Genomic DNA, 25,757 nt, shown 5'->3' on the forward strand with positions numbered 1-25,757 from the left:
CAAAAGGAAGCCGAGGTATCAGGGGGTCTCTCCCTGGCTTCGGCAGCCCACAGAGCTTTGTTTCAGGAAGCCGGTTCCTTCGTCCTTGGCCTCCCTCCCTGCACCACACACAGGGACCACCAGTTGTTGGAGCCACCCACTTCTCCCTTGATTTTCCACATGCAGTTCTCAACTGTGTGAATTTAAGACTGCTCCTGTAATTTTAAAAAAAATAAACGTTTGGGTATTTAAGCTCCCCAAATCTGAAATAACTTAACTCATTCTGCCCTGAATTTCAAAACATTAAATTCATCATAATTGACAATTTTATTGCCTCTGCTCTCAATTCTAACTTCAGTTGGTTTTATTTATAATGGAGTCATATACTGAAGAAGAGGTGGCTCAAATCCTCAGAGACAATATACATTATTTTATTAAAAGACTCTATACAGCAAGCTGTCTCTGGTTCTCTGCCCAATATTTCAAAGACAACTGAAGGTTATGTGCAAACCATTTGGCACAAGATGCTAACTCAAAAGCTATTAGTTCAATAAAAACGTTAAAAACATCATTTAGAACAAATCGATAAACTCAAAGACTCTCCAAACTTAGAACCTGTCTTTGAGGTTGGTTATCTATCAAACTAAATTAAATTACTTATTCAGGAGTACAACTCACCCTCGCCACCGTCCCCCGCATCCACCGTACCACAACTGGCGGAAGATCCTTCTCCCACCTCGCCGCCAAAACCTGGAACTCCGTCCCCGTCAACCTGCGTCTGACCCAGGACCTCCTGACCTTCAGGAAACGTCTCAAGACCTGGCTATTCAAGCAGTATCACCCCCCCTCCCCACCCCCCAGCGGCTTGTGGCCCTATCGAGATAGTAGCACGCTTAACAAGTGATTGATTGATTGATTGATACAATCACATGATATGGATAACGATGTGGGTGACATAGATACTGATATGGACAAAGATGCGCCAGAAAAAATGATCTGGGCTGGGCCTCTGGAGAAGAGGTGAAAAACTTTTCTTAATGATTTGAAAAAGTCTACTTCTTCTTCCAAGTCTAATTCTAAAGGCAAAACAATCCTTGATTTCTCGGTTCAACCTTTGTTTTGCCCAATCTAATACCGTCCCCAAATTCAAGAGAATGGTCTCTTTATGAGCATGTATCACAACATGTGCCACCTAAATTGAGACAACCTTTGGATATGGTAGTACAGGATTTTTGAGTTTACTAGTCTTCTTACAAAAATTCAGGATCTAGCAGAGGAAGCAGGAATTGAGGGCACACAAGTGGACCCTTTAACCTTAACCAATTGGATGCAGAGAGCGATATGTATTTTAGGCAACGCCAATTCAGTTATGGGGCAAAAGCTTACTCTTAAAGACTGACCGCAAATTGGAAACTTTTGCAACTAAAGAAACGGGTCAGGGAGCTAATGGATTACTCTTTGGTATTGCCTTCATCAAAGAACTGAACAATATGTGGCTACTTTTGCATCAATAGATAAGGTGCAGTCTTTCTTACAAACATTTTTTGGGTATCAGATTTTTGTCAGGGCCGGAAAAAAGGCAGGAGCTGCTCTGAGGGCCATTATACCTCAAGAGGTGGATTCAACCAAACCAGAGTCTCCTTTGGATCGCAACAAGACCTCAAATGACAATTTTCCCCTCAGCCTGTCATCAGTTTGAAAACTTTCAACAATTACGTGGTTTACAACCATTTAGAAAAATAAACAATCCACAATAGGGACTCGCTATAGAAGAAAGACTGGATGGTACGTTTAGATCTTCAGAATGCTTATCTACTGATTCTCTGATTATCGAGGAAGCATCTACAATTTGAGGGAGACAAATTTTTTTCAGTTCAAAAGACTACCCTTCAGGCTTTCTTCGGCACCTTGGTGTCATGAAACCTGTCATAATGCACATGAAAGAATGAGGCTACTTTCTTCTTCTAGCTCAGGACAAAGGCTAGTTGTTAACTGATCTAACAAATCTTGTGACTCTTTTCCAGAATCTGGGATTTCTTATCAATCAAGGCAAATCTGCATTACAACCTGCCCAACAGATGGAGTTTCTGGGTTTCGTAATAGACTCACAAGGCTCTATTTTTGCAACTTCCGAAAGAGAAAGTTTCTCTCATAAAAACATGACTCAAGTTTTAACTCGATCCAATTGATCTCTTAGGCTTTTAGTAAAAGCAGTGGGTCTGCCATGATCCTCGATCCAGGCAAACTTTTCTACATTCCCTACATTATTGAGCCTTACAAAGTTTAAAAATGTGCCATCTCTGGAAGAGTCTCTCCTATTGCAATATTATTCAATTAGAGCAAGAGTCTTCTGAATTCCAATGGTGGTTAGACCACTTAGAAACATGGCAAAGCAATTTTCTCTACAGCACCAGATCTTGTTTTAGAATTCATTGCAAGCTGGACTGGTTGTGGCCTATGATGTGGGCTCAAGATGTGGGCACTTTTCGACTGGTGGCACATGGTCGCAAAAGGGTCATAATTGCCCATCAACAGTTGATGCCTGCAGGTTCCTTTGCAAACAAACACAAAAGTTGCTCTATTCTCCTTTGTATGGACAATCTCTCAGCAGTTGGGTATATAAACCGTCTGGGAAGTACAAGATCAAGACCATTGGCCGAACTAGTCCAACATGTTTGTGACTTCTACCTTCAAAACAAAATCTCAGTTTAGGCAGAATATCTAGCAGGGTATGTAAATACAAAGCAAATTGGTGCTGTAGGAATCTTCAGTATGCCCGACATGTTCACCCTACAACTTTCAAAAAACGTTTTTCCCAATTCAATCCCTTTGCAACAGACCTCTCTGATTATCATTTAAATACTTAACTTCCTTCTTTGCAGGAATCCCAGCAAAACACCTCCAGCGACTCCAACGCATCCAAAACGCCTCAGCCCGACTCATCACCAACGCAACCCGCCACAGCCACATCACCCCTCACCTCAAAGGACTCCACTGGCTTCCCGTCGACAAAAGGGTCACCTTCAAGCTCCTCACCCACGCACACAAAGCACTCCACAACGCCGGCCCTTCCTACCTCAACAACAGACTCAACTTCTACACACCGACCCGCCAACTGCTATCTGCGAGCCTCGCCCTTGCCACCGTCCCCCGCATCCAACGAACCTCCTCCGGCGGCAGATCCTTCACCTACCTCGCCGCCAAGACCTGGAATACGGTCTCTACCTACCTCCGACAGACTCAAGACCTACTCGCCTTCAGAAGACTCCTCAAGACCTGGCTCTTCGAGCAGTAGCATTCTCCCCCCTCCCCACCCCCCTCCCCTCCCTCAGCGCCTTGGAACCCTAACGGGTAAGTAGCGCGCTCTATAAATGTCTGTGATTGATTGATTGATTCTTTACAGTTGGAGACTAGAGCCACAAGCTCTGGCAACAGACGCTTTCAACAAGGCTCTCCAACTAAATTATACTTTTCCCCCTTGTGTAATAATATCTTGAGTTCTCCCCAAGTTCGATGACAAAAAGCCCACCTACTATTGATCACCCTGTTGTGGCAGGGTCAACTCTGCTTCCCTTTGGGCCTAGAACTATCAGTAAGCATACAGATCAGCCTGGATTGTCTGGAACAGCCAGTGCATGGACAGGGGTGCAGGTCCCTTTTCAACATGTTTAACATTAGTGGTTCATTTTCTAACTTCCCACACCAAGACATACAAGACGGTCAATACACACAGATCAGCAGTATCAGGAGAGCATATATATACAAGTGGATGGTTAACCAGTGGGTGACACGCTTTGATATGCCATCCTTTAAAGGAGGTAACATTTTCTAACCCTCCACTACCAAAGTAAAGTCTATTGCTATCCTGATTTTTTCTCAATTGGCCTGACGATACCTCTTTATCACTGAAATTACTGTCTGAATAAGAAATTGTCAAACTTAGATGTCGCTTCTGTTCAATATACCCCATTGGGTGTATATTACCAGGTTTGCAGAAGAACCAAAACATACTTAGAGCCTGATTTAGATCTCAGCGGATGGAATACTCCGCCACAAACATGACGGATATCCAGTCTGACGTATTACGATCCAGTTAAATCTTATGGGGATCGTAATACAGCGGACGGGATATCCCATGCACAAAGATCTAAATCAGGACTTAGGCCCTCATTACGAGTGTGGCGGTCTTAAGACCGCCACACTCACGGTGGCAGTCTAACCGCCGCGGGCCCAGCAGTGAAGACCGTCATATTACGAGACTGGCGGTTTGGCCAAACCGCCACAACGCCGCCAGTACCGACGGGGCGGTCGGACTGCCGGGCCAGAGGTGAGTACCTCCGGCTCGGCGGCAGCTGCAAGACTGCCAGTGGTATTTCAATTTGGCAAACCGCTAGGCTTTCCTCGGCGGTCAACCCGCCACGAAAACCCTGGCGGTAATGCACCTGGAGACAGGAATCCCCATTCCTGACGCCGGCACACTCACCCTCACATGTACACACACACCTGCAAACACCCACTCACCCATACACACACACATACAGACACCCCATCAACCTCACGTATACTTTCAGACACCGACACTCGCTCGTAAACACGCACTCACACACCCATTTGCACAAAAACCTGCACTCAGACAGATGCCCCCACCCCTCTGCATACGTACACATGTACTCCGACACACTCCCTACCCTCCGCTTCCATTCAGACACACACACACCCTCCATGCACACATACATACGCGCACTCACGCACACTCATACCGCTACACATACACGCACACACCACACACATGCACACAACTCCCCACCCTTTTGGAGGGTCCATCTACCTGTCTCGGCGAGGTGGTTGTCCGGGAGGGGATGGGGGTCGGCGTTTCCACTGAAAATGCTGCACCGCCATTCAGGAAACCGCTGCACCGTATTACGTATCGTAATATGGCAGGCAGAGTCCTGTTGGTGTGGCAGTGCTGGCAGTGGAAATGCCTCTCTTCTGCTGTTGGCCAGGCCGACGGTGTCGGATTTCTGTCCGTAAAAGGGTGGAAATCTGACTTAACTCATATTAGAACATTGGAATGCTGGAAGCTCCATTGAAAACAATGGAGTGCTGCTGGCTTTTACTGGCCGGTAAAAGCCCGCAGCGCCAACATTCCAATGTTCGCTTTGTTCACAGCAGCAGCTGTGAACAAAGCCTCACGGAGCCCGAGGGGATTTTAATCCCCTCGGGCTCCGTGAGCAATTTGTTTTTTTAAATAGAACATTCTGCCCTGAGTGGCAGAATGTTCTAATAGCCTTAGAACCCGCCGTAGCTCGGCTCGGGCATTTAACGCAGGGAGTGGGCCTTTAATAGCCGGTAGAGCCCGCTACGGCGGGTTCTAAGGCTATATTAGGGCAGTTTTCGGACCGGCAGTTGGCGGTCTTCTAGAACCCGCGATTTCAGCGGTCCTGTGAAAAGATCGCCAAAATCGTAATGAGTGCCTTAATGTCTGTTTTCTATCCTCATATCCCTCTTCAGCCTAAACAATGTGTTGGAAATCGTTTACAAGGATATATTGATAAAAATCAAAGGTTTGAGAATACCCTCCTCATTACAGCTATTAATTTCTTTTAGATCTCCTCACAAATCTGTTTCTTCACCTAACTTGACTCCCTGGCTCAAGTAGACCATGAATTTGGCAGGCACAGACACCTCATTTTTTGGAGTTCATTCTACTGAAGGTGCCATGGCACCTAAAGCCATTTGGGCTGATATGGGTCTGGACGACATTCTCACATCTGTTGAACCTTTTTTGCAAGCCTATTTCTCTTGTCTCTAATTTAGTAGTTGCTATGCTTTAAACTAACATAGTAGGAGCCTCCGGTCTTGTAATACAAAGCAGATTTCCTTAGCTTTAGTGAAAGAAAGTCTTGATATTATTAAAGACACAAGTATTATCCAATCGCATTCAGATTTGAACCCTCCCTTTCTTTCCTATAGTGCCTGTCTCAACCACAAACAAGACTGTTAAAAAGACTTCCAAACTGGAGATACCCTAGAAAGACACCATTGTTCAACTCTTAATCAGTTCTTCTCTAATCAGAGGGACTTTGGCACTACAGGCGGCTCTTCTGCGCAGTCCCTGCATAGTCTTCTTCTTGTGGATTTTGCTAGAGACCTTTTTACTCTACTAATACCTTTAGCAATTCTTATGGTTCCTGTTCCTATATCTCAAAGTTCTTGATCTGCTCCTGCAAAAATAGGGGACTCGTTGCTCCCAGTCAAGAGAAAATGTATACAGTTTCTCTTAAATGATTAGTTGTTGCCTTTGTGACTGTAGTTTTTTTCTCTAAGTATGATGGAACTGTGGCTTATCTTCCCTGTCATTTAAATAAATGCAAGACAAGAAAGCAGAAAAGGAGGACTCTCTTTCACCAAAGCTAATAAAATCTCTATTTTTGCCTTTTTTTGCTGAACTTGTTTTTTGTTGACTATAGAACGCTCTATTTTACTCCCGTTAACCAGTGATAAAGTGTTTGAGCTCTTCCTCTTAAACATGGTATAATAGTTATACCCGGTTGGTACATTTTATTTACTTACAAGTGCCTAGTATAGGGTATTACATGTACCCAGGGCCTGTACGTTAAATGCTAATAGGGAGCTGCAGCACTCATTGTGCTACTCATTAATGCTGCACTGTAAAACATATCTCAGGTCTGCCATTGCAGCATGTAGTGCACTTTAAAACTGCTATTTCGGCCTGGCAAAACAGACCTTTTGCCAGGCCTAAACCTTTCTTTTAAGTCACCCCTAAGGTAGTCTCTAAATGCCACTGGGCAGGGTGCATGCTATGTAAAAAGTAGGACATGTATATTTAATATTTTACATGCGCTGGCAGTGCAATATCTCAAATGTCTTTCTTCACTGTGTTAGAGCTGGCTCTTCCGTAGAATAACAATGTTTTACCCTACTACTTTTGATAAGTGCTAAATTCAGTTTGGGAGAAGTTAGAAACCTATTGCAAGGACTTATTTTAATAGTAATTTAAACTATAATTTAACTGTAAAGTAAGGTTTCAATTCATTTCTTTGGAAATGGCATTTCCCTGCCTAAAGTTTGTGGAGCCTTTCTCTGAGAGGCCAGCTACCCTTGAACTGTTGATGGCTCCTGCAATTGGAAATGTGTATTGTTTCCAGACAGAGACCAGCAAAGGGCCTTTGTGTAGAGGTGTTGTTGTTCCCTTGGCAGGATAGTCTTGTGGCTGTACCCTGCTGTCTGAAGGAACTGCTTACCTTGAACCCAGGGCCCCAGATGTGACTCCAAGGGTCAGTTGGCTGTCCTCCTGTTTGAGCTACGGGAAAACAACAAGCTATAATAGGCTGTTCCTGCCGCTGCCCAGCGGCAATTGGACCAGAACTTAATACTGCTGTTTGGTCTGTGTGACATTCTGTGAGTCTCATAGTGCCTCCTTTGAGGTCCTGGTGGCGTTAAAAGTGGAGTCCTGTGGTGTATTGGGTGTTAAAGGACTAAAGACTGAAGGTACAATCTTAAACCAAGGTGAACCTGGTTAGTGTATTAGACCCATGATCCGTTGCGGTCAGTGTCTAATTGCGCATAGGTCTTTTTCTACCGCAACCACTGACTATCACTGGCACTTTGTGATTCTTGCCACTATTTCTTCTTAAAACCTAGAAAATGTATAACTCCAGTACAACCCACTGGATTTTTGCCATTTTGGTATAATTTTGTTTATTACACTTTACTTTTTTTAATTCGATTTGGGTTTTTTATTATCATATTATCTTTAGATACTCCATAAATACAATACACATTAGCTCTCAGGTTAAGCCTGTCTGCACTGTGCCATCACTACCAGGGGGTTGAACTCAAGTTTATTTAGTGGCTATTGTGCCTCACCCTGAAAAGAGTGTGGTTATTATTTTAAATGGGTTCTCACCCCTTCAATAAATAATCCAATTCTTTTTTTTTTACACCCACTAGAGAGGCTTTAGACATCAGTCTGAGTCAGATTGGGTCTGCTATTTGGGTACAGCTGAATCGGTTGGCTACCACATAGATATGAGCACAGCACGGTAGATATTTCACCTCTGTTCAGTATAGTTCTACACTTGTTCCAAACACATAGCTACCAACACCTATATGACTTATAAAAGCTGCAACCATATTCACACAGAGAAGTAGACACCATTCATTTTTCCAACAAAATATGATTAATTGTTTTAACATTTACTCCTTCATCAGCATTTTGCATGATGATAAAATAATTCCCTCTTTGGTTTGTCTCGTACTTTTAATATCCAGTGCCAGTTAAGATTCCTTAAAACAGGGGTCTCAAACACATAGCTCAGGAGCTACTGGTAGCTCACCAGTCCCCTGGAAGTAGCTCCCTGTAGTACAGCCCAGAACAGTGAGCAATTCAGAGTCTAGTCACTTTAAGAATGGTAATTCTTTATAGGTAAGTTTAACAATATACATGCTAAACTCCACATCTATGTACATCCTCTCACACACCGACAACCCCTTCACCACCAGAACCAGCTGGTGACTGATTGGATGAAGAACAACTGCCTGCAGCTGAACACAGACAAGATGGAAGTACTGATCTTTGACAACAGCAGAAACACATGGAACGACTCCTGTTGGCCATCAGACCTAGGACCCACACCCACTCCCACCGACCGTGCCATAAACCTCAGAATCATCATTGACAACAATTTCACCATGATATCACAGATCAACGCCGTCTCCTCCGCCTGCTTCCTCACTCAGCGCATGATACATAAGATCTTCACGTGGCTACCTCTACACACGAGACACACCATTAAACAGGCCCTCATCACAGCCAACTGGACTACAGTAATGCCATCTACGTAGAAATCGCTGCGCACCTCCTACAGAGAATTCAGACCATACAGAGTGCCGTAGCCAGACTCATCCTCGGCCTTCTCCAACGAACCCACATCACACCACACCTCAAGCAACTTCACAGGTTCCCCGTACAGTAGAGATGCCAATTCAAGCTGCTGACCCACGCACACAAGGCTCTACACAACCAAGGAACCGCATACATTAGCCACCGCCTGAACTTCCACCAACCATTGAGAAGACTATGATCTGACTCCCTTTCAATTGCCCATATGTGATGCTATTAATTGTGTTTGACCAATGACTTTGTGTTTCACCACTGCGCATATTGGTTGCTCAATGTTCACCAGTAGCACATTACATGTTGTGTTCAGTTTAGCTGCCTATTGGCTTTAACATGGCATTAGCCATTACATTCTGTATTCAGTTTAGCTGCCTATTGGCTTTGACATGGCATTAGACATTACATTTGATATTTAGGTTAGCTGCCTATTGGCTTTAACGTGGAATTAGACATTGCAGGTGAGACATTGCAGATGAGCTGTGTTTTTCCAAGCTGTGTTTTTCCACATGATAGACCAAGCTGTGTTTTTTACACCAGACCCTAGCTGATAAGAGCACGTAGATTTTGTGTTTACCTCTCAATCCAGTCTGAGAACGAGTGAGGCTCGGAGAATTGGCCACTCTCCAAGTTTCTTCGGTTCTCACACTGAATTTGCTTTTAAGGATGGCTCTGGACTACAGCAGAGTTAGATTGAAACGATCTTGCTTCAGACAGGAACCAGACGTCAGTTGCCTGTCTCCTGTTTGGGTAGAAAATCTCTTTCCCGCAGTTGAACCGGAGTCATCAACTTGCAGACCTTAGAAAGATGAAGCTGTTATATGGTGAAGTAATAATAACAATAAATGTCTTCTTAAACTCAGAAGTGCATTCCAGAGAGGTTCTGTAAGCTCGGTCACGAGATAAGAGAAGGAAAGCAGAACACCATACTCCCCACATCTGCTTCGGTAGAAGTGGAGGACACTCCTTTCACGTTGCAGCAAAAACCAGGAGCAGCTTCCCCACACACCTTTGGACCATCACCTCACTTCCCTAATTCCGAGGGCCCTCAAGATCTGGCTGTTCAAATAAGCCTCTGGGACCTGCAAGTGCCTGGATAACGTACTGGATGATTTGCCACGCTTTATAAATCCTGACAAATTGATCTATTTATTTTCCAGATATATGCAGACATGGAGATAAAAGTGGTAAATCTATATTTACTTATACCTACATAATGTCATACTATTGTATTAGTCAACATTCTGGATATGATATATGATATATTGACCGGTGATTACTACTAGTAATCCTGCAAGGTGGGGCCACTATATTGATTGTATTTGATGTTGTGACCACTTCAAAAATGGTCAAACCAAATAGTAGCTTGGAACTATTTTCACTGATCAGAAGTAGGTTCTATTACAGAAAAGGATGGAGACTTCTGCCTTAACATGTAGTAAGGCACTTTAATAATATCCTTGTTACCATCACCCCTTGGACTGCAGTCACTTCCTCCAAGAAGACATATAAGCAAAATCAGGGATACAGTTGATTACCTTTACACAACATCCAAACAAAATCTCTGGAAAATCCCAGGGTTCTGAAGCAACATTATGCCGTTACATTACTGGACACTGCAGGTGATAGTTTCAAAGACCCCCGATACGAATTCTGTGACCTTGTCGGAAACTTGTAAAGCGAGACAATGTATTGAGTACTTGCTCCAAGCTATTGGTATTTCAGTTACTTTTCTCTTACCGCCAGTTGTGTTACTTTCATCTCTTCTTTGCGATGCAGTTCTAGCATATCCTCCAGATCTTTCTTCAAACAGTCTAGAGAACTTTGAAACTTCTCCTAAAAGAAGAAAGACTATATTTTCAAATCCATAAACATATTATGCAACTATCCTTTAGTGGTTGAGATACATACTTTATATTTGTCTTTTAATAAAAGTGTCTGTTACTGCCAAAGGTACATAAAGATTCCTCTTGTATGTTATCAGAGCAATACATCTAAGGGCATACTGCAAAGACACGCTACCTGGGCAGTAACTTCTATGGCATGTTATCTTAGCAATACACCTGATGTTTTATCTGGGTAGTAATTTTGTAAGCCATACTCTCTGGGCAAACAACTCTCAGGACATGTTCTCCTGGGCAAGTAACTTATGATATTTATCGGAACAGGTTTTCTTTTCTATTTTTATTACTGGTTTGTTCTTAGGTGCCATACTGTGATGATTTCATATTTTTGGCATACAAATGCTAATAATGGGCATTTTTATGCACATGATTTATCAGGATGTGTAATCATTGGGAAAGGAATTTTGAGGATTTGCCTTGTTCTGTCCAGAAGCTATGACGATAAATGTGTTACCAAAGGTATTACGATTAGATAGCATACTGTCTATGATTATCAAGAAGGGAGATTAGCCTACTGTTTGCTGGAATTGACTTGTAAATATTGAGTGTAGGTTTGCCCCCATCCAGTAGTCCAGTATTTGCTTTTTTTTTCCAAGATAGGATTACACATTGGAACCAATTTTATTGACCAGAAGGTGAGGTTTGTTTTTAAAAGAAGTCGCTGTAGACCATTGAGTCCTGGGGCTACCTTTGCATGTTTCTTTAGTATCAATGTTTTCAGTTGTCTTTTTTTATAAGCCGTCAATATGTTGTCATACTGCTCTGTGCAGAGGACTCTAACTTCTGGAGAGTGACACAATTCTTCTTCTCTCCCAGCAATAATATTGGTATCTTTATAGTTTGCAAAGTATTTCGAGCTGCGGTAATTAACCCATGTTGGCTCTGAGATGTCAGTGTTCTTTGCATTGAAAAAAACTCTTTCTATGTGGCTGATCATTTTCCAAAATTCTTTCAAACATTTACTGTTGCTTGCGTACTGCAGCTTAACCCCGAATTGATCATAATATTCCTTTTTTTGCTGCCCAAACTCCATTTTAGGTCGAGCACGCAAGCACTTTGACCTATTGTAAGTATAGTGGGCTTTTAACCATGCCCACCACACGCCCATCACACTCGCTCATTTGTGGGCTTGTCTTTCAAAAATCCTTTGTTATCATTGGTAAATGCTTTACGTTTGTCCATCCTTGGGGAGGTTTTGTTACCGCCTTGCAGACTGACCTTGTTACATGGATAATTACACGATTGCTGATATGTTTGACTGTGAGCTAATTTTATTTACCGGTTTCCCTATTATCCTCTATTTATAATTTTGTTTAATGGCTGCAGCCATTTGTGTGCCTTTAATGAAAGTTCCTGATTTATTACATCTTCATGAAATATTGGAGATAATATAATTAAATTTGATTTGTTAGTAGGAATGGCTTTTTGATAACTATAGATAGGGGTTTGTTTCTTCTCTTACCCAATCTTTTTTTGTTCACGCTTTGTTAGTGCTTAGCATTACTAGTACATATAAATTGTATATCACCAGGGCCAGTGTCTGTTATACTGTACGTTTTCTGGAACAGCATTTGAATATGTGGCTTGGTGTGGAAAAACACTTTGCATTCAACCCATCTATAGTGGTTATATTTGCATAAAATTGACTGATTGATTAATGTCTAGTGTGCTTGGGGTTTTCAAAGCTGGTCTGTCCTAAGAACTTATATTGTAATATAATTCTACCTGATACTGGGTTTGACCCTTTCGCTGTGTTAAATGGGTTTGTAGTGTTTCCATTCAATCTATATCTCATGGTTTGGTTAGGTTAATCTTAGTTGGCAGTATTCAGGACAAGGCGGATAATGGCCCTGGGCTGTCACTTATTTCGAGTTGTAATTGTTTGTCACACACATTTGGGACTAAGGTGTCTGATCTATTTTTTTTATTAGGGATTGTAGGGCCTTGGGAAGTGTGCTAAATTTGTCAAAAATGGGGAGCATGAGACGTGTTAAATTGGACTTTTTTCCTCTGTCCTTGCCGTTAATAGAAGGTTGTTCAAATTTCACAATATAGTGTCACTCCCTGTGACAAAGATGGCCAGCATGCTTAGAAGGTTCATCTGGGTACCCAGCTTCTTAGAGGGGTAACTTCAGGCCTCTACTGTTCATTGGAACATGTCCAAAAATCTACAGTTGTTGTCATGTTCGTGTATGTGTAAAAAAAGGATGCTTGGGTATTATGCACCTCTTTACTTTGAAAATGTAGGAGATCATGGCTGTTTTCCTCTCGATAGTTTAAATTCAGATGAGTTTCAATGTTTTCTTGATTTTTTGGTCCAGTCTGTCAGGACTTCAGAATTTGGCTCAGATTTGCTGTGATTTTTGGTGCTAATGTTTGACTGAGCGGTCCTTTATGTCTGGTGTTTTGGGAATTACTCATGAAAATTTTGAGTTTTTCTTCAGACAGTTCTGAGTTGCTTTTTCATTAAAAGGAATTATAACCAAGCAGTGTTAAAGATTCATGGGCCCACTTTTATACATTCAAAACGCTTGTCTGAGCACCTGTTTTCAGATTACCTTCTTTTACTTGCTCTGTAGACCACACTGCTGAATGACGTTCAGTTTCTAGACCTATTTGTGCTTGCTCTCGTAATGTAGTCCCAGCTACCTAGCCTGTGGGGCTTGGAGGGCATGTGATTTCAATGCAAACCAATGGGAAATATCGGAATTCGAATACAGCACATTTTTGAAAATTGCTGGAGTTACCAGATCCCCTTAGCTCTGTTTGGAATGGTAACTTAGTACTGTTTCATACCCTCATATTTAGAATTGCATCAACTTGAATTTTTTTCCATCTTGAGGCTATGGTGGTCATTGCAGATAAAACGTTGCAGCCACCAACTTTTACAGCCTTGTTGTCCTTGGTTGCTTTGATACATTTTGATGAGTTTATGCCTTGTTGATTTCTTTAAATGCAGTCAGTTGTATAGCAAGCACTGTTCACCTGTGAAGTTCACATATTGCTATTCCAGGTCCTCCAAGGCTGTAAATTGAGCGCCAGTATAGAGAAAATTGAAGTGCTCTGAACACGCACTTTATGGACTTGCACAAGTATTATAAACCATATTTCTTCAGTTCTGTTACAGATGACAGTGCATAGTATAAGCTTAGTAAAGACCATAGCCACCCTGATGCCACCTGCGTGTGTCCTCGACACACTGTGAGGCACAATACTGAATGCTTGCCCCTTCCGGAGATGTCCCAAACAGCCCCCAGGCTCCCCTCCAATGGACTCTCCGGAAACCTTTGTTACTGTCCTGCCCATGGGAGCAAAGCGGTAGGCCAGTCCTGGTGCTGCAACTCCATGGGTCCTGGTGCTCAGAGCATCAGAGAGGGGGACCCCATATTTGGCACTAGGGAACAAAACAGGAAGCCAGTTACCTCTGGAATGTAGCAATGCTCCAGTGCATTGGCAATAGAAATTGTGTGCGTAGCAATCCAGTGGAAAAAGCTGGCCACTAGGAAGTAGTGGAAAAGCTAGCAACAGGTTGGGCATGGAGAAATGCAGTGGTCTGAGCTTCTCAATCCACTAGCCTGATGCCATGCAACAAACCACACTGGCGTCCCTTACTCCAGATTGGGACAGCCTCCCTGGGGGGCCCCGCCAATACTGTCAGGAAGAATCACCTACAACAGGAATACAACCACCTCTGCCTCCATCTCCGGCCACCTAGAAGTAGAGGTGGGGGTCCTCATGGAAAACAAGTAGGCAGGGCAAAGCCCAGGCGGCGGGCCCAGGCACAACCAGCTGGTTCCACGGCATCCTGTGTCCAGCTGCACTCAGCAGTTACCTATCTACGCTGGCACCATCAAGAGAAAGTATTGATGCATATGTTATGAATCCAACTAAGGCTTTTCCAGCTGGCACACTGAGGTGCTGATCCAGTGCAGGTGTCGACCCCATTCATCTATCTTAAACTGCCAGCCCTTGGAAGTGGAAATGTGCCTTGGTCCTGTGCTAATGACTGAACAAGTCCAGAGGCCCATCCAAGAAGGCGATCTGATCCTTGTTCATGTCCAACACTCGTTGCTAATGAGACCCACTTATTGTGGATACAAGTAATCAGACTACAGTGACTGTGACCAGAACAACTCCAGCACTACTCCCAATGTGCCTACCTTAAAAAGGGACAGGGAAAAGATGTTCCAGGACAATTCCTGGAGTCCCAGAAGATTTACAAGTCAGCGCACAAAGGCTATGATGATGCAGGTTCAAAAAAAAAAAAAAAAAAAAAACATACTGCAAGCTCACATACTCCTATTGAGTTGATGAAGAATATTTTAATGCTCTGCATAATTATGTATTCGATAACTATATGTGCATTATTTGCGTGCATTGTAGTATGTGACCGCACTTAGCTATGTAGGCAGCACCTGAATTAACAAAATCACTGCAGGTGATTTGACACACTTGCCATGTTTGAAAGAATCATAACTCAAGTTAACGGCTGACAAGCCTGCACATTTCATTTCTGCGCATTTTTACGTTTCAAGTCTTCCCACTGCAGGTGCTGTTTTTAAGATGCTTTTGTTAGCCAGTGAATACTATATTCTTTTTTATTAGACTGATAGTGAGGTTCTCAATCAAGATGTGCCAGTCCTATCTTGCCTCTGCTAAATTCCTCTGTACGAGTGTTAAGGCTTTATGCTTAAATGCTCTTAGGGCCAGATGTACGATCTTTTGTTTTGCGACTCACAATTTGTGATCCATTTAATCGCAAATTGCTAGTCGCAAAAGAAAAAAACTCAACAGTATAAGTACACTCACTGTGATTCCCAATGGGGTCGCAAATAACCTACCTCATCAATATTCATGTGGTAGGTCGCACTGCCTGCTCTTACAAAAAGTGTTAGCGCCCTCCATTCACAAAAGGGAAGGTGTTCCTTGTGCCGACTGCATTTATGTCACAAAACATTCACACATATGTGAGAAGGTAGCCTCTTTCTAGCCTTGTTACTCCCACTTTTGGCCTGTTTGTGAGTGTATGTCAGGGTGTTTGTCACTGTTTTCACTGTCTCACTGGGATCCTGATAGCCAGGCCTCAGTGCTCATAGTGAAAACACTATGGGCCTGATTCTAACTTTGGAGGACGGTGTTAAACCGTCCCAAAAGTGGCGGATATACCACCTACCGTATTACGAGTCCATTATATCCTATGGAACTCGTAATACGGTAGGTGGTATATCCGCCACTTTTGGGACGGTTTAACACCGTCCTCCAAAGTTAGAATCAGGCCCTATGTTTTCAGTATGTTTGTTATGTGTCACTGGGACCCTGCTGGGCAGGACCCCAGTGCTCATAAGTTTGTGGCCTATATGTATGTGTCACTGGGACCCTGTCACACAGGGCACCAGTGCTCATAGGTGTGCATGTATGTGTTACCTGTGTAGTGCCTAACTGTCTCACTGAGGCTCTGCTAACCAGAACCTCAGTGGTTATGCTCTCTCATTACTTTCAAATTGTCACTAACAGGCTAGTGACCAATTTTACCAATTCACATTGGCTTACTGGAACACCCTTATAATTCCCTAGTATATGGTACTGAGGTACCCAGGGTATTGGGGTTCCAGGAGATCCATATGGGCTGCAGCATTTCTTTTGCCACCCATAGGGAGCTCTGACAATTCTTACACAGGCCTGCCACTGCAGCCTGAGTGAAATAATGCACACATTATTTCACAGCCATTTTCACTGCACTTAAGTAACTTATAAGTCACCTATATGTCTAACCTTTACCTGGTAAAGGTTAGGTGCAAAGTTACTTAGTGTGTGGGCACCCTGACACTAGCCAAGGTGCCCCCACATTGTTCAGGGCAAATTCCCCGACTTTGTGAGTACGGGGACACCATTACATGCGTGCACTACACATAGGTCACTACCTATGTGTAGCTTCACAATGGTAACTCCGAATATGGTCATGTAACATGTCTAAGATCATGGAATTGCCCCCTCTATGCCATCCTGGCATAGTTGGCACAATTCCATGCTCCCAGTGGTCTGTAGCACAGACCCTGGTACTGCCAAACTGCCTTTTCTGGGGTTACACTGCAGCTGCTGTTGCTGCCAACCCCACAGACAGGCTTCTGCCCTCCTGGGGTCCAGCCAGGCCTGGCCCAGGATGGCAGAACAAAGGACTTCATCAGAGAGGGGGTGTTACACCCTCTCCCTTTGGAAAATGGTGTGAAGGCAGGGGAGGAGTAGCCTCCCCCAGCCTCTGGAAATGCTTTGTTGGGCACAAAGGTGCCCAATTCTGCATAAGCCAGTCTGCACCGGTTCAGGGACCCCTCAGCCCTGCCTGGGCGCGAAACTGGACAAAGGAAAGGGGAGTGACCACTCCCCTGACCTGCACCTCCCCTGGGAGGTGCCCAGAGCTCCTCCAGTGTGCTCCAGCCCTCTGCCATCTTGGAAACAGAGGTGCTGCTGGCACACTGGAGTGCTCTGAGTGGCCAGTGCCCACTGCTGACGTCAGAGACTCCTTCTGATAGGCTCCTTCAGGTGTTAGTAGCCTATCCTCTCTCCTAAGTAGCCAAACCCTCTTTTCTGGCTATTTAGGGTCTCTTTCTTTGGGGATTCGTTAGATAACGAATGCAAGAGCTCACCAGAGTTCCTCTGCATCTCCCTCTTCACCTTCTGCCAAGAAATCGACTGCTGACCGTGCTGGAAGCCTGCAAAACTGCAACAAAGTAGCTAAGACGACTACTGCAACATTGTAACGCCGCTCCTGCTGCCTTCTCGACTGTTTTTCTTGGTGGTGCATGCTGTGGGGGTAGTCTGCCTCCTCTCTGCATCAGAAGCTGCGAAGAAATCTCCCGTGGGTCGACGGAATCTTCCCCCTGCTAACGCAGGCACCAAAAAGCTGCATCACGGTCCCTTGGGTCTCCTCTCACGACGAGGAGCGAGGTCCCTTGAATCCAGCAAGACTGTCCAAGTGACCCCCACGGTCCAGTGACTCAGTCCAAGTTTGGTGGAGGTAAGTCCTTGCCTCCCCACGCCAGACTGCATTGTTGGTTTTCACGACTTTTGCAACTTCTCCAGCTCCCGTGCACTTCCGGCGGAAATCCTTTGTGCACCCCCAAGCTGGGGTCCCCGGCACTCTAACCTGCATTGCACGACTTCCTAAGTTGGTCTCCGGCGACGTGGGACTCCTTTGTGTAACTTCAGGCGAGCACCGTTTCACGCATCCTCGTAGTGCCTGTTTCTGGCACTTCTCCGGGTGCTATCTGCTGCTGTGAGGGCTCCTTATCTTGCTCGACGTCCCCTCTACCTCCTGGTCCAATTTGCACCGTCCTGGTCCATCCTGGGCCACAGCAGCCTCCAAAAACGCTAACCGCACGACTTGCAGCTAGCAAGGCTTGTTGGCGTCCATCCGGCGGGAAAACACTTCTGCACGACTCTCCAAGGCGTGGGGGATCCATCCTCCAAAGGGGAAGTCTCTAGCCCTTGTCGTTCCTGCAGTATTCCTTGCTTCTCAGCCTAGTAGAAGCTCCTTTGCACCAACAGCTGGCATTTCTTGGGCATCTGCCCATCTCCGACTTGCTTGTGACTTTTGGACTCGGTCCCCTTGTTCCACAGGTACCCTCGACTAGAAATCCATTGTTGTTGTGTTGCTGGGTTGTGTTTTCCTTGCATTATTCCTCTATCACGACTTCTGTGTCTTCAGGGGAACTTCAGTGCACTTTGCACTCACTTTTCAGGGTCTTGGGGTGGGGTATTTTTCTAACCCTTACTATTTTCTAATAGTCCCAGCGACCCTCTACAAGGTCACATAGGTTTGGGGTCCATTCGTGATTCGCATTCCACTTTTGGAGTATATGGTTTGTGTTGCCCCTATCCCTATGTGTTCCTATTGCATCCTATTGTAATTTTACACTGTATGCACTGTTCTCTAAGACTATACTGCATATTTTTGGTATGGTGTACATATATCTTGTGTATATTTCTTATCCTCATACTGAGGGTACTCACTGAGATACTTTTGGCATATTGTCATAAAAATAAAGTACCTTTATTTTTAGTATAACTGTGTATTGTGTTTTCTTATGATATTGTGCATAATCATTTGTGGTACTGTAGTAGCTTCACACGTCTCCTAGTTCAGCCAAAGCTGCTCAGCTAAGCTACCATTATCTATCAGCCTAAGCTGCTAGACACCCTATACACTAATAAGGGATACCTGGGCCTGGTGCAAGGTGTAAGTACCCCTTGGTACTCACTACAAGCCAGTCCAGCCTCCTACAACATACCACTGTGATTCAGTATTAGGAAGGTACTCCAGGTCATTACATGGACACCACTGTACGTTTCCACACATGGTTAGGGCTTCGCCAGTGGCACAAGATCACAGAGAAAGAGAATGGTCCTTGGAATTTTCATATTATGGCACATTTAATTTATGAGTCATATGACACGAAACCTCCCCCTCGATCAGCACAATATGAGGCTTTGAAAGCTTGGGAACATGCTCCTCATGCAAAGGAGGAGAGATATCAGAATAAAGCTAAGAGAACACTTCGTAACTATGCAGATGCTAAGTTGCTTGCAGAACAGCATGCGTGTAGGAAATGTATAGTTGGAGTTACTTGGATGTACCCCACATTAACAACTGCGAAACACAGGAAGAGAAAAATGCAGATGCTGCAGAGAAGTATAGTACCAATAAGGACTCTAGGGATGACCTCCTACAAGGCTTACCATTGGAAATGCACCTCTTGTGACAGCTATTAATGTGGCTGCCGCTGTTACTATACTGTCCCAGTTTCACCTGTTTTTTGGCCAATGTCTCCTGTCATGACAACACAAACTTTGACTGTTCCCACTGGGCATGCCCCAATGACTAGTGCTCCGATGGCCACAGTTTCACTTCAAATTCGTCAAAATCCACTGTATTTCTTTCAGTGATATAATGCCTGCAGTGAACAGCTCCAATGCACACAACCTAAATTCAAGTTATTGTCATTATTCTAGCCCTCAGAATAACTGGCTCCGTGAAAGTGCCAAAGCTGCCTCAGTGTCACATTGTATGGTTTCATTTAGCAACCCCTTTGATCCAGCAGCAGAATGATGCCAGTCTCACCCTAACGCTTCCTACAGCACACATACTTAGAACACTTTCAATAGTCCTGGTAGTTCTAGTTCTGAAGAGTTGTACAAGGGAGTCTTACATTTTGCTCTTCTGTGTGATTGTGAACCACTGTGTGTCTGGCGTTTTTATATGTGTAGTATAATGCAATAGTATTCAAACTTTTTTAAGCCATGCTCAGCTCGAGTACAGTTATTTCCCTGGGGCCCTTAAAGCACACGCCTATGTTCTCAAAATAATTCATAGAATGCAAAATACTGTAGGCAAGCTAAATATTTTAGCAGGTTTAAAGGCATACTCTGTAATAAATACATAACTGATTGGCAGTATTGCTTTTAAATTCTCAACACTGAATGTATGCAGTGAAGAAGTGTGAAAGGAATGTTTATATAAAAAACTGTTTCCTATTATCTTGCCACATTACACCATGTAGCTGCCAACTGGTCTGATGGCATGTGAGAAAGTTTGAGGCAGTCCTGGCATTTTAACTAAAATGAGTAGCATTATGACATTTATGATCCAATCCTCATAAATTTAAGGGCAAAACTACAAGTCCCACAATCCAATGTACTGCTAGTTAAAATACCTGGAGTAGCTGAAGGCGTTGCAGACAAGCTCAATGGACAGCTCTGAAATAGAAACGTGGGGGTGCTGCAGCACGCACCAAAATATCAATGCTGGAGTTCAGAAGGTGAATGAGCAATAAAGATGCCTTTAAATTTGATTTAATCTTGCAACATTTGGTGTGTGTTCAAATGCAGGGGTCAAATGTTGGTCTATATTTTATGCCAAATTGCTGTTATTTTTTTTCAACCTGGAGATTAGTGTTTACCCTTTTTAGGGTCGAGCCTGCATTGCATGCGCTCGCGCATGCGTATCGCAGCGAGACGCTTTAGTTATTAGAAAAGGGCTCGGAGCCCTGTCGACGTCACGTCAGTGTGTTTCATTGGTTCGTGGACTTGCCTAGTAAAATCTGCTTGCTTTCATTAGTGGAAGGCATGCACACGTCATGCCTTTTCCGGTGGTTAGCCCTCCTCGAGCGCAGCGACCAAGTACAGAAAACATGCGAGGCTCGCTGTTTTCTGTCGTATCGTGGACTAATTTTTCTCTATTTTCCCAGCGCGATTTCGCTTGGCAGAAGTCGAGCGCTTTACACAGTTAATTTCACTTTTTCGGGTTACGTACATAAAAGCACTTTTGCCAATAGATGAAAAGTCAGGTTAGGAGTTTACAACGCGACCAGCTCTAACATGAGCAAACGCGAGACCCGCTGCATTGCAAATGCTTGTTTTCTCTGCCCACTGCAAAGTGAAATGATTTTGTATAGTGAGTTGTGTGACAAATTTTCTCTTCTCACTACAAAGTGAAACGATTTTGTATAGTGAATTATGTGACAATGTTGCAGTTGTACAGCAAGCGTGAAAGGAAAGCCTGTAGGATGTCAATTTCAATTTATTTTCTAACACACAACACAATTTAAACACATTTAAATTAACAGTACAAATATTTCAAAATAATGATTAGCAGTTCGAAAAGCACAAACTGAGCACTTTTTTTTTTTACTAATTCAGAAGTGTGATGGAAACAAAGCTATTAATAGGATCAAATCAAGACACTTGGTGAAGCAGAAATAATATATATTCGCTGAAACCTGATATCCACACATTGTTTCCGCTACATACTTTTATCGGTAAACTGAATGAATGTGCAATTTTCGTGGCCATTTGAAATGAAAATATGCGGTCTTCAAATGACAGCGTGCTACCACACCATGCTCTTGTAATATATTTGCGACAATGCATCTTCCCCCACCTCGGATTTCCACACAAGGTGCAAGCTACTATCTCACTTGTACTATCCAAACTGGATTATGCCAATAGCCTCTACCATGGATCATCTCTATCTGTTATGAAAAAACTACAACGTATCCAGAATTCCGCAGCCAGGCTACTACTACATATAAAGCCGCAAGCCCACATCTCCCCTGCCTTGAGAGCACTACACTGGTTACCCGTTGCCAGAAGATGCACTTTCAAGCTGCTTTGTATCACCCACAAAGCTATATATGGAACAGGACCGCTTTTTATCAGAAAGAAAATGACCAAATACATCCAACAAAGAACCCTCCGCTCAAGACTGGCACCCCGCCTTAGAACACCACCATACAAGAAAAAGACTATAGATGGTACATCCTTCTCCGTCCAAGCTATGGAATTCATTACCCCCAACTATAAGAGCCACAGATAACTTTCTTGTCTTCAGAAACTACTCAAGAGTTGGCTCTTTCCTTCATAACCACCTTTTTCAAACAACTATGAACTGCATATGCCTATGTGGATAATTTTTTTTTTTCAGATTATATGTATATTTCTATTTATTTTATAGTTTCTTTGGAAAATATGTATTGCTACTATGTCATAACAATAAAATACACACACACTCTTTAAACCTGTCTGACTAAGTATTTTTTACCCATGATTCTAATTATGTATTGTATGTGCATATGTATGTGTGTGTGTGTATATATATATATATATATATATGTATGTGTATACTGTATGTTGTTTCTGTGCTTGCCATGTTCGTGGATCATTGCATGGCTCCTGGTTTTGGGTTGTTGTACTAGATATCTATGAATTCCTGCTCTCATCTTATCACACTTATCTACTCATCCCTCTTATGTCATGTCTCTATCAAACTATCCTCCATTCTCACTCTGACTCATCCCAAATCCCTTCTACCACTTTCATCTCCTAAATATCTCTGCCTAAGCGCTTCCCTCCACATCTAACTCACCAAACCTCACTCTACCTCTCTGACCTCCCACACAACCCTACTAAATTCTTCTGCATTCATCTCACCCTGCTACTATGCTCTCCCTAACCCTTCCACATACTCTTCCCCCTCCACCCCCCTTTACTCATCCCAAGCCTTTGGGCTGAGTAAATGAAGGATATACTCCCAATTAACACTTCTGGATTTATTTCCTCCTCCACCCCTCCATTACTCCAGTCTAACTAACAAACTCTCATATCCGCGGCTCAAATTAACTCATATTAATACTAAAACTGTACTCATTATTTAACGATACTAATCCATCACTAATTCTTGTTGGGTTCTGGAGTAGCGTGCTACTCATCGAAAAGCGCTTTGACGCCTCGTCAGGGGTAGTAAGCGCTATATAAATACGATTACAATGCAATACAATGTGCTCCAAAATGCACCACCGGCTACATGCCACACCCTTACCGCTCCCCTGCTGAATAGGCTGGGCTAATTTTCTACACGTTCTTTTTGTGATGTTCCTTTCCACAATCCCTGTGGCTTTAGCGATGTGACATTGAAAGTTCTTCCAGCACCACTGGAGGGGGTACTGTGGGAGGCGAGTATACACCTTCTCAGTCTCCACACGTATTGTACTCACACGGTGTTCTCCTCTGCAGCCTCTGTAATGGGGAAGCACTGTGTATCCTGCCCAAGCCTCTGACTCACACTAGAAGCACACACAGTGTACTCTTGTGCAGCCACTCCGATGGGGGGCACCGTTAGGGTTGTCACCTTTCTCAGCAAAAAACACTGTCCATTTGTTCACGTTTTAATACTGCAAAGGCTGGCACACACAACTTTATAGAAAACAGTCTGGGTTCAAGGTGTGTCTGTCTTTGTTTACTATAATCATCGTCAGTGCAGCAGCTGTGGAACTCATTTTAAAGTGCTTTCTTCTTATAGTTACTGTTTTAAGTGTGTAGTGATCGGGGGGGGGTGAAAAAAACATATAGAAGTTATTTTCCTAATTTCTAGAGCAGTTTGGATATAAAATTTTGGTCATGCCGAGCAAAAAAAGCGTCTAGTTAGCAACACTAAGCACAGTATGAGGCCGGGACTACCCCATCTTCAGATCTATTGCAGACGCACCTTGTACTCCTGGGCAGCCTCTCAAATGGACAATAGCAAGTAGTCTGTCCCAGCCTCTGACCCAGCTCTGTTGCACACCTACCTCCTACTCCTGGGCAGCCTCTTGGTGTACCGTGTGGCCTGGTTCCACCCCTGACCCAGCTCTCTAGCACACATACCTTGTACTCCTGGGCAGCCTCTTGGAGTACAGTGTATTCTGGTTCCACCCCTGACCCAGCTCTCTAGCACACATACCTTGTACTCCTGGGCAGCCTCTTGGAGTACCGTGTGGCCTGGTTCCACCCCTGACCCACCTCTCTAGCACACATACCTTGTACTCCTGGGCAGCCTCTTGGTGTACAGTGTATTCTGGTTCCACCCCTGACCCAGCTCTGTAGCACACATACCTTGTACTCCTGGGCAGCCTCTTGGTGTACCGTGTATTCTGGTTCCACCCCTGACCCAGCTCTGTAGCACACATACCTTGCACTCCTGGGCAGCCTCTTGGTGTACCGTGTGGCCTGGTTCCACCCCTGACCCAGCTCTCTAGCACACGTACCTTGTACTCCTGGGCAGCCTCTTGGTGTACCGTGTATTCTGGTTCCACCCCTGACCCAGCTCTCTAGCACACGTACCTTGTACTCCTGGGCAGCCTCTTGGGGTACAAAGTGGCCTGGTTCCACCCCTGACCCAGCTCTCTAGCACACATACCTTGTACTCCTGGGCAGCCTCTTGGGGTACCGTGTGGCCTGGTTCCACCCCGACCCAGCTCTGTAGCACACATACCTTGTACTCCTGGGCAGCCTCTTGAATGGGGAGCACCGTGTGAGCCTTGTGAACACGTGACATACTGCAGACCACACAGATGGGCTCCTGGTCATCTTCACAGAACAGTTTCAGTTTCTCTTCGTGTTCACAGCACAGATTCACCTCCTGGGGGGTCGCATTCGGTACCTGAAGCTGTTTGGCGATTTCCACCATGTTCGCCAGTTGCCTGTTGGGCCGGAGGGTTTTACTTTGAGATATTTCCCTGCACTGAGGACAGGGGAAGTCTGTCTGCAGCCCCTCCCAGCACCGAGTGATACAGGACAGACAGAAGGTGTGTCCACACTCCACGGACACCGGGTCTGTGAAATATTCCAGACATATGGAGCAGGTGGCCTCGTCCTTCAGGCTCCGGAGATGGTTTGCTGCTGCCATGTTCCTGCCGGGGAGGGAGTGGAGAAGTTAAGTTTCGTTTCTCGCATCTTTTGAAGTGGGAGTGTCCTTCTCTCCTTCCTTCCATCCCCTCCCACTGCACAGAACTGCTGGGCGTGTCTGCAGCAGAAAAGGTAGTGTCTGGGGATTAACTGGGATGTGTGCAGTTGGGTATGTCTCTGCCTTTAACGGGAGACTGTGCAGGAGAGCAAGGAGTGTCTGCAGCGGTGCTGGGCATATCTCACCTGTGATTGTCAGATGTTTACATAGGGATATACGAATCTGTACTGGTGGTGTATGCAGATGTATAAGCCATGTTGCTGGAGTTATTGCAGCACAGGGAACAACCCTTTAGGAGCCTCCCAAACTTCCATGCGGTTCCAATTCAGCCCAAGGCCGCAGAATGTCCGTCAGAGATTGGAGACTCAGGGCTGTTGTATGTGCGACATAGGATTGTCTGGCCCTGGGTATAGTTTGGGCGGACATTATGACCTTCACAATCTCAACTTCTGGGTACTTTGAGAAGTCATCAATTATTACAAACCTATAACGACCCTCTGGCAGACTCCCAAAATCAGTTCTTGCTCAGTACCACGGGATAGATGGAATCGATACAGTGATGATGGGTGCCAGGGGTTCTGCGGGACCGTCTGTCTGGCAGACGAGACAGTGCCTCACCCCCGCTCGACCTGCTCGTCTAGCCCCAGGAACCACACTTTGCACCTGAGCTTCGCTTTGGTCT

The 25,757-nt window shown here is 44.4% G+C and overlaps 1 protein-coding gene across 5 annotated transcripts in view; it reads right to left on the reverse strand.

Annotated features, from left to right (window-relative positions):
* LOC138299224 (E3 ubiquitin-protein ligase TRIM39-like) overlaps positions 1-25,073 on the reverse strand; it is a 183,561-nt gene extending 158,488 nt beyond the window's left edge. Inside the window, exons 1-2 of one of the 5 annotated variants that reach the window (XM_069237351.1) lie at positions 24,605-25,073; positions 10,640-10,735 (exon numbers count right to left, since the gene is read on the reverse strand). In XM_069237351.1, coding sequence (XP_069093452.1) covers positions 10,640-10,735; positions 24,605-25,018 — 510 coding nt within the window. In that variant the 5' untranslated portion in view covers positions 25,019-25,073. The remainder of the gene's footprint in view (positions 1-10,639; positions 10,736-24,604) is intronic. The other 4 variants (XM_069237350.1, XM_069237354.1, XM_069237352.1 and 1 more) reach the window with 4 other exon arrangements.
* Positions 25,074-25,757: the final 684 nt, after the last annotated feature.

This window comes from Pleurodeles waltl, chromosome 6 (genome assembly GCF_031143425.1).
Source record: "Pleurodeles waltl isolate 20211129_DDA chromosome 6, aPleWal1.hap1.20221129, whole genome shotgun sequence".
NCBI lineage: Eukaryota > Metazoa > Chordata > Amphibia > Caudata > Salamandridae > Pleurodeles > Pleurodeles waltl.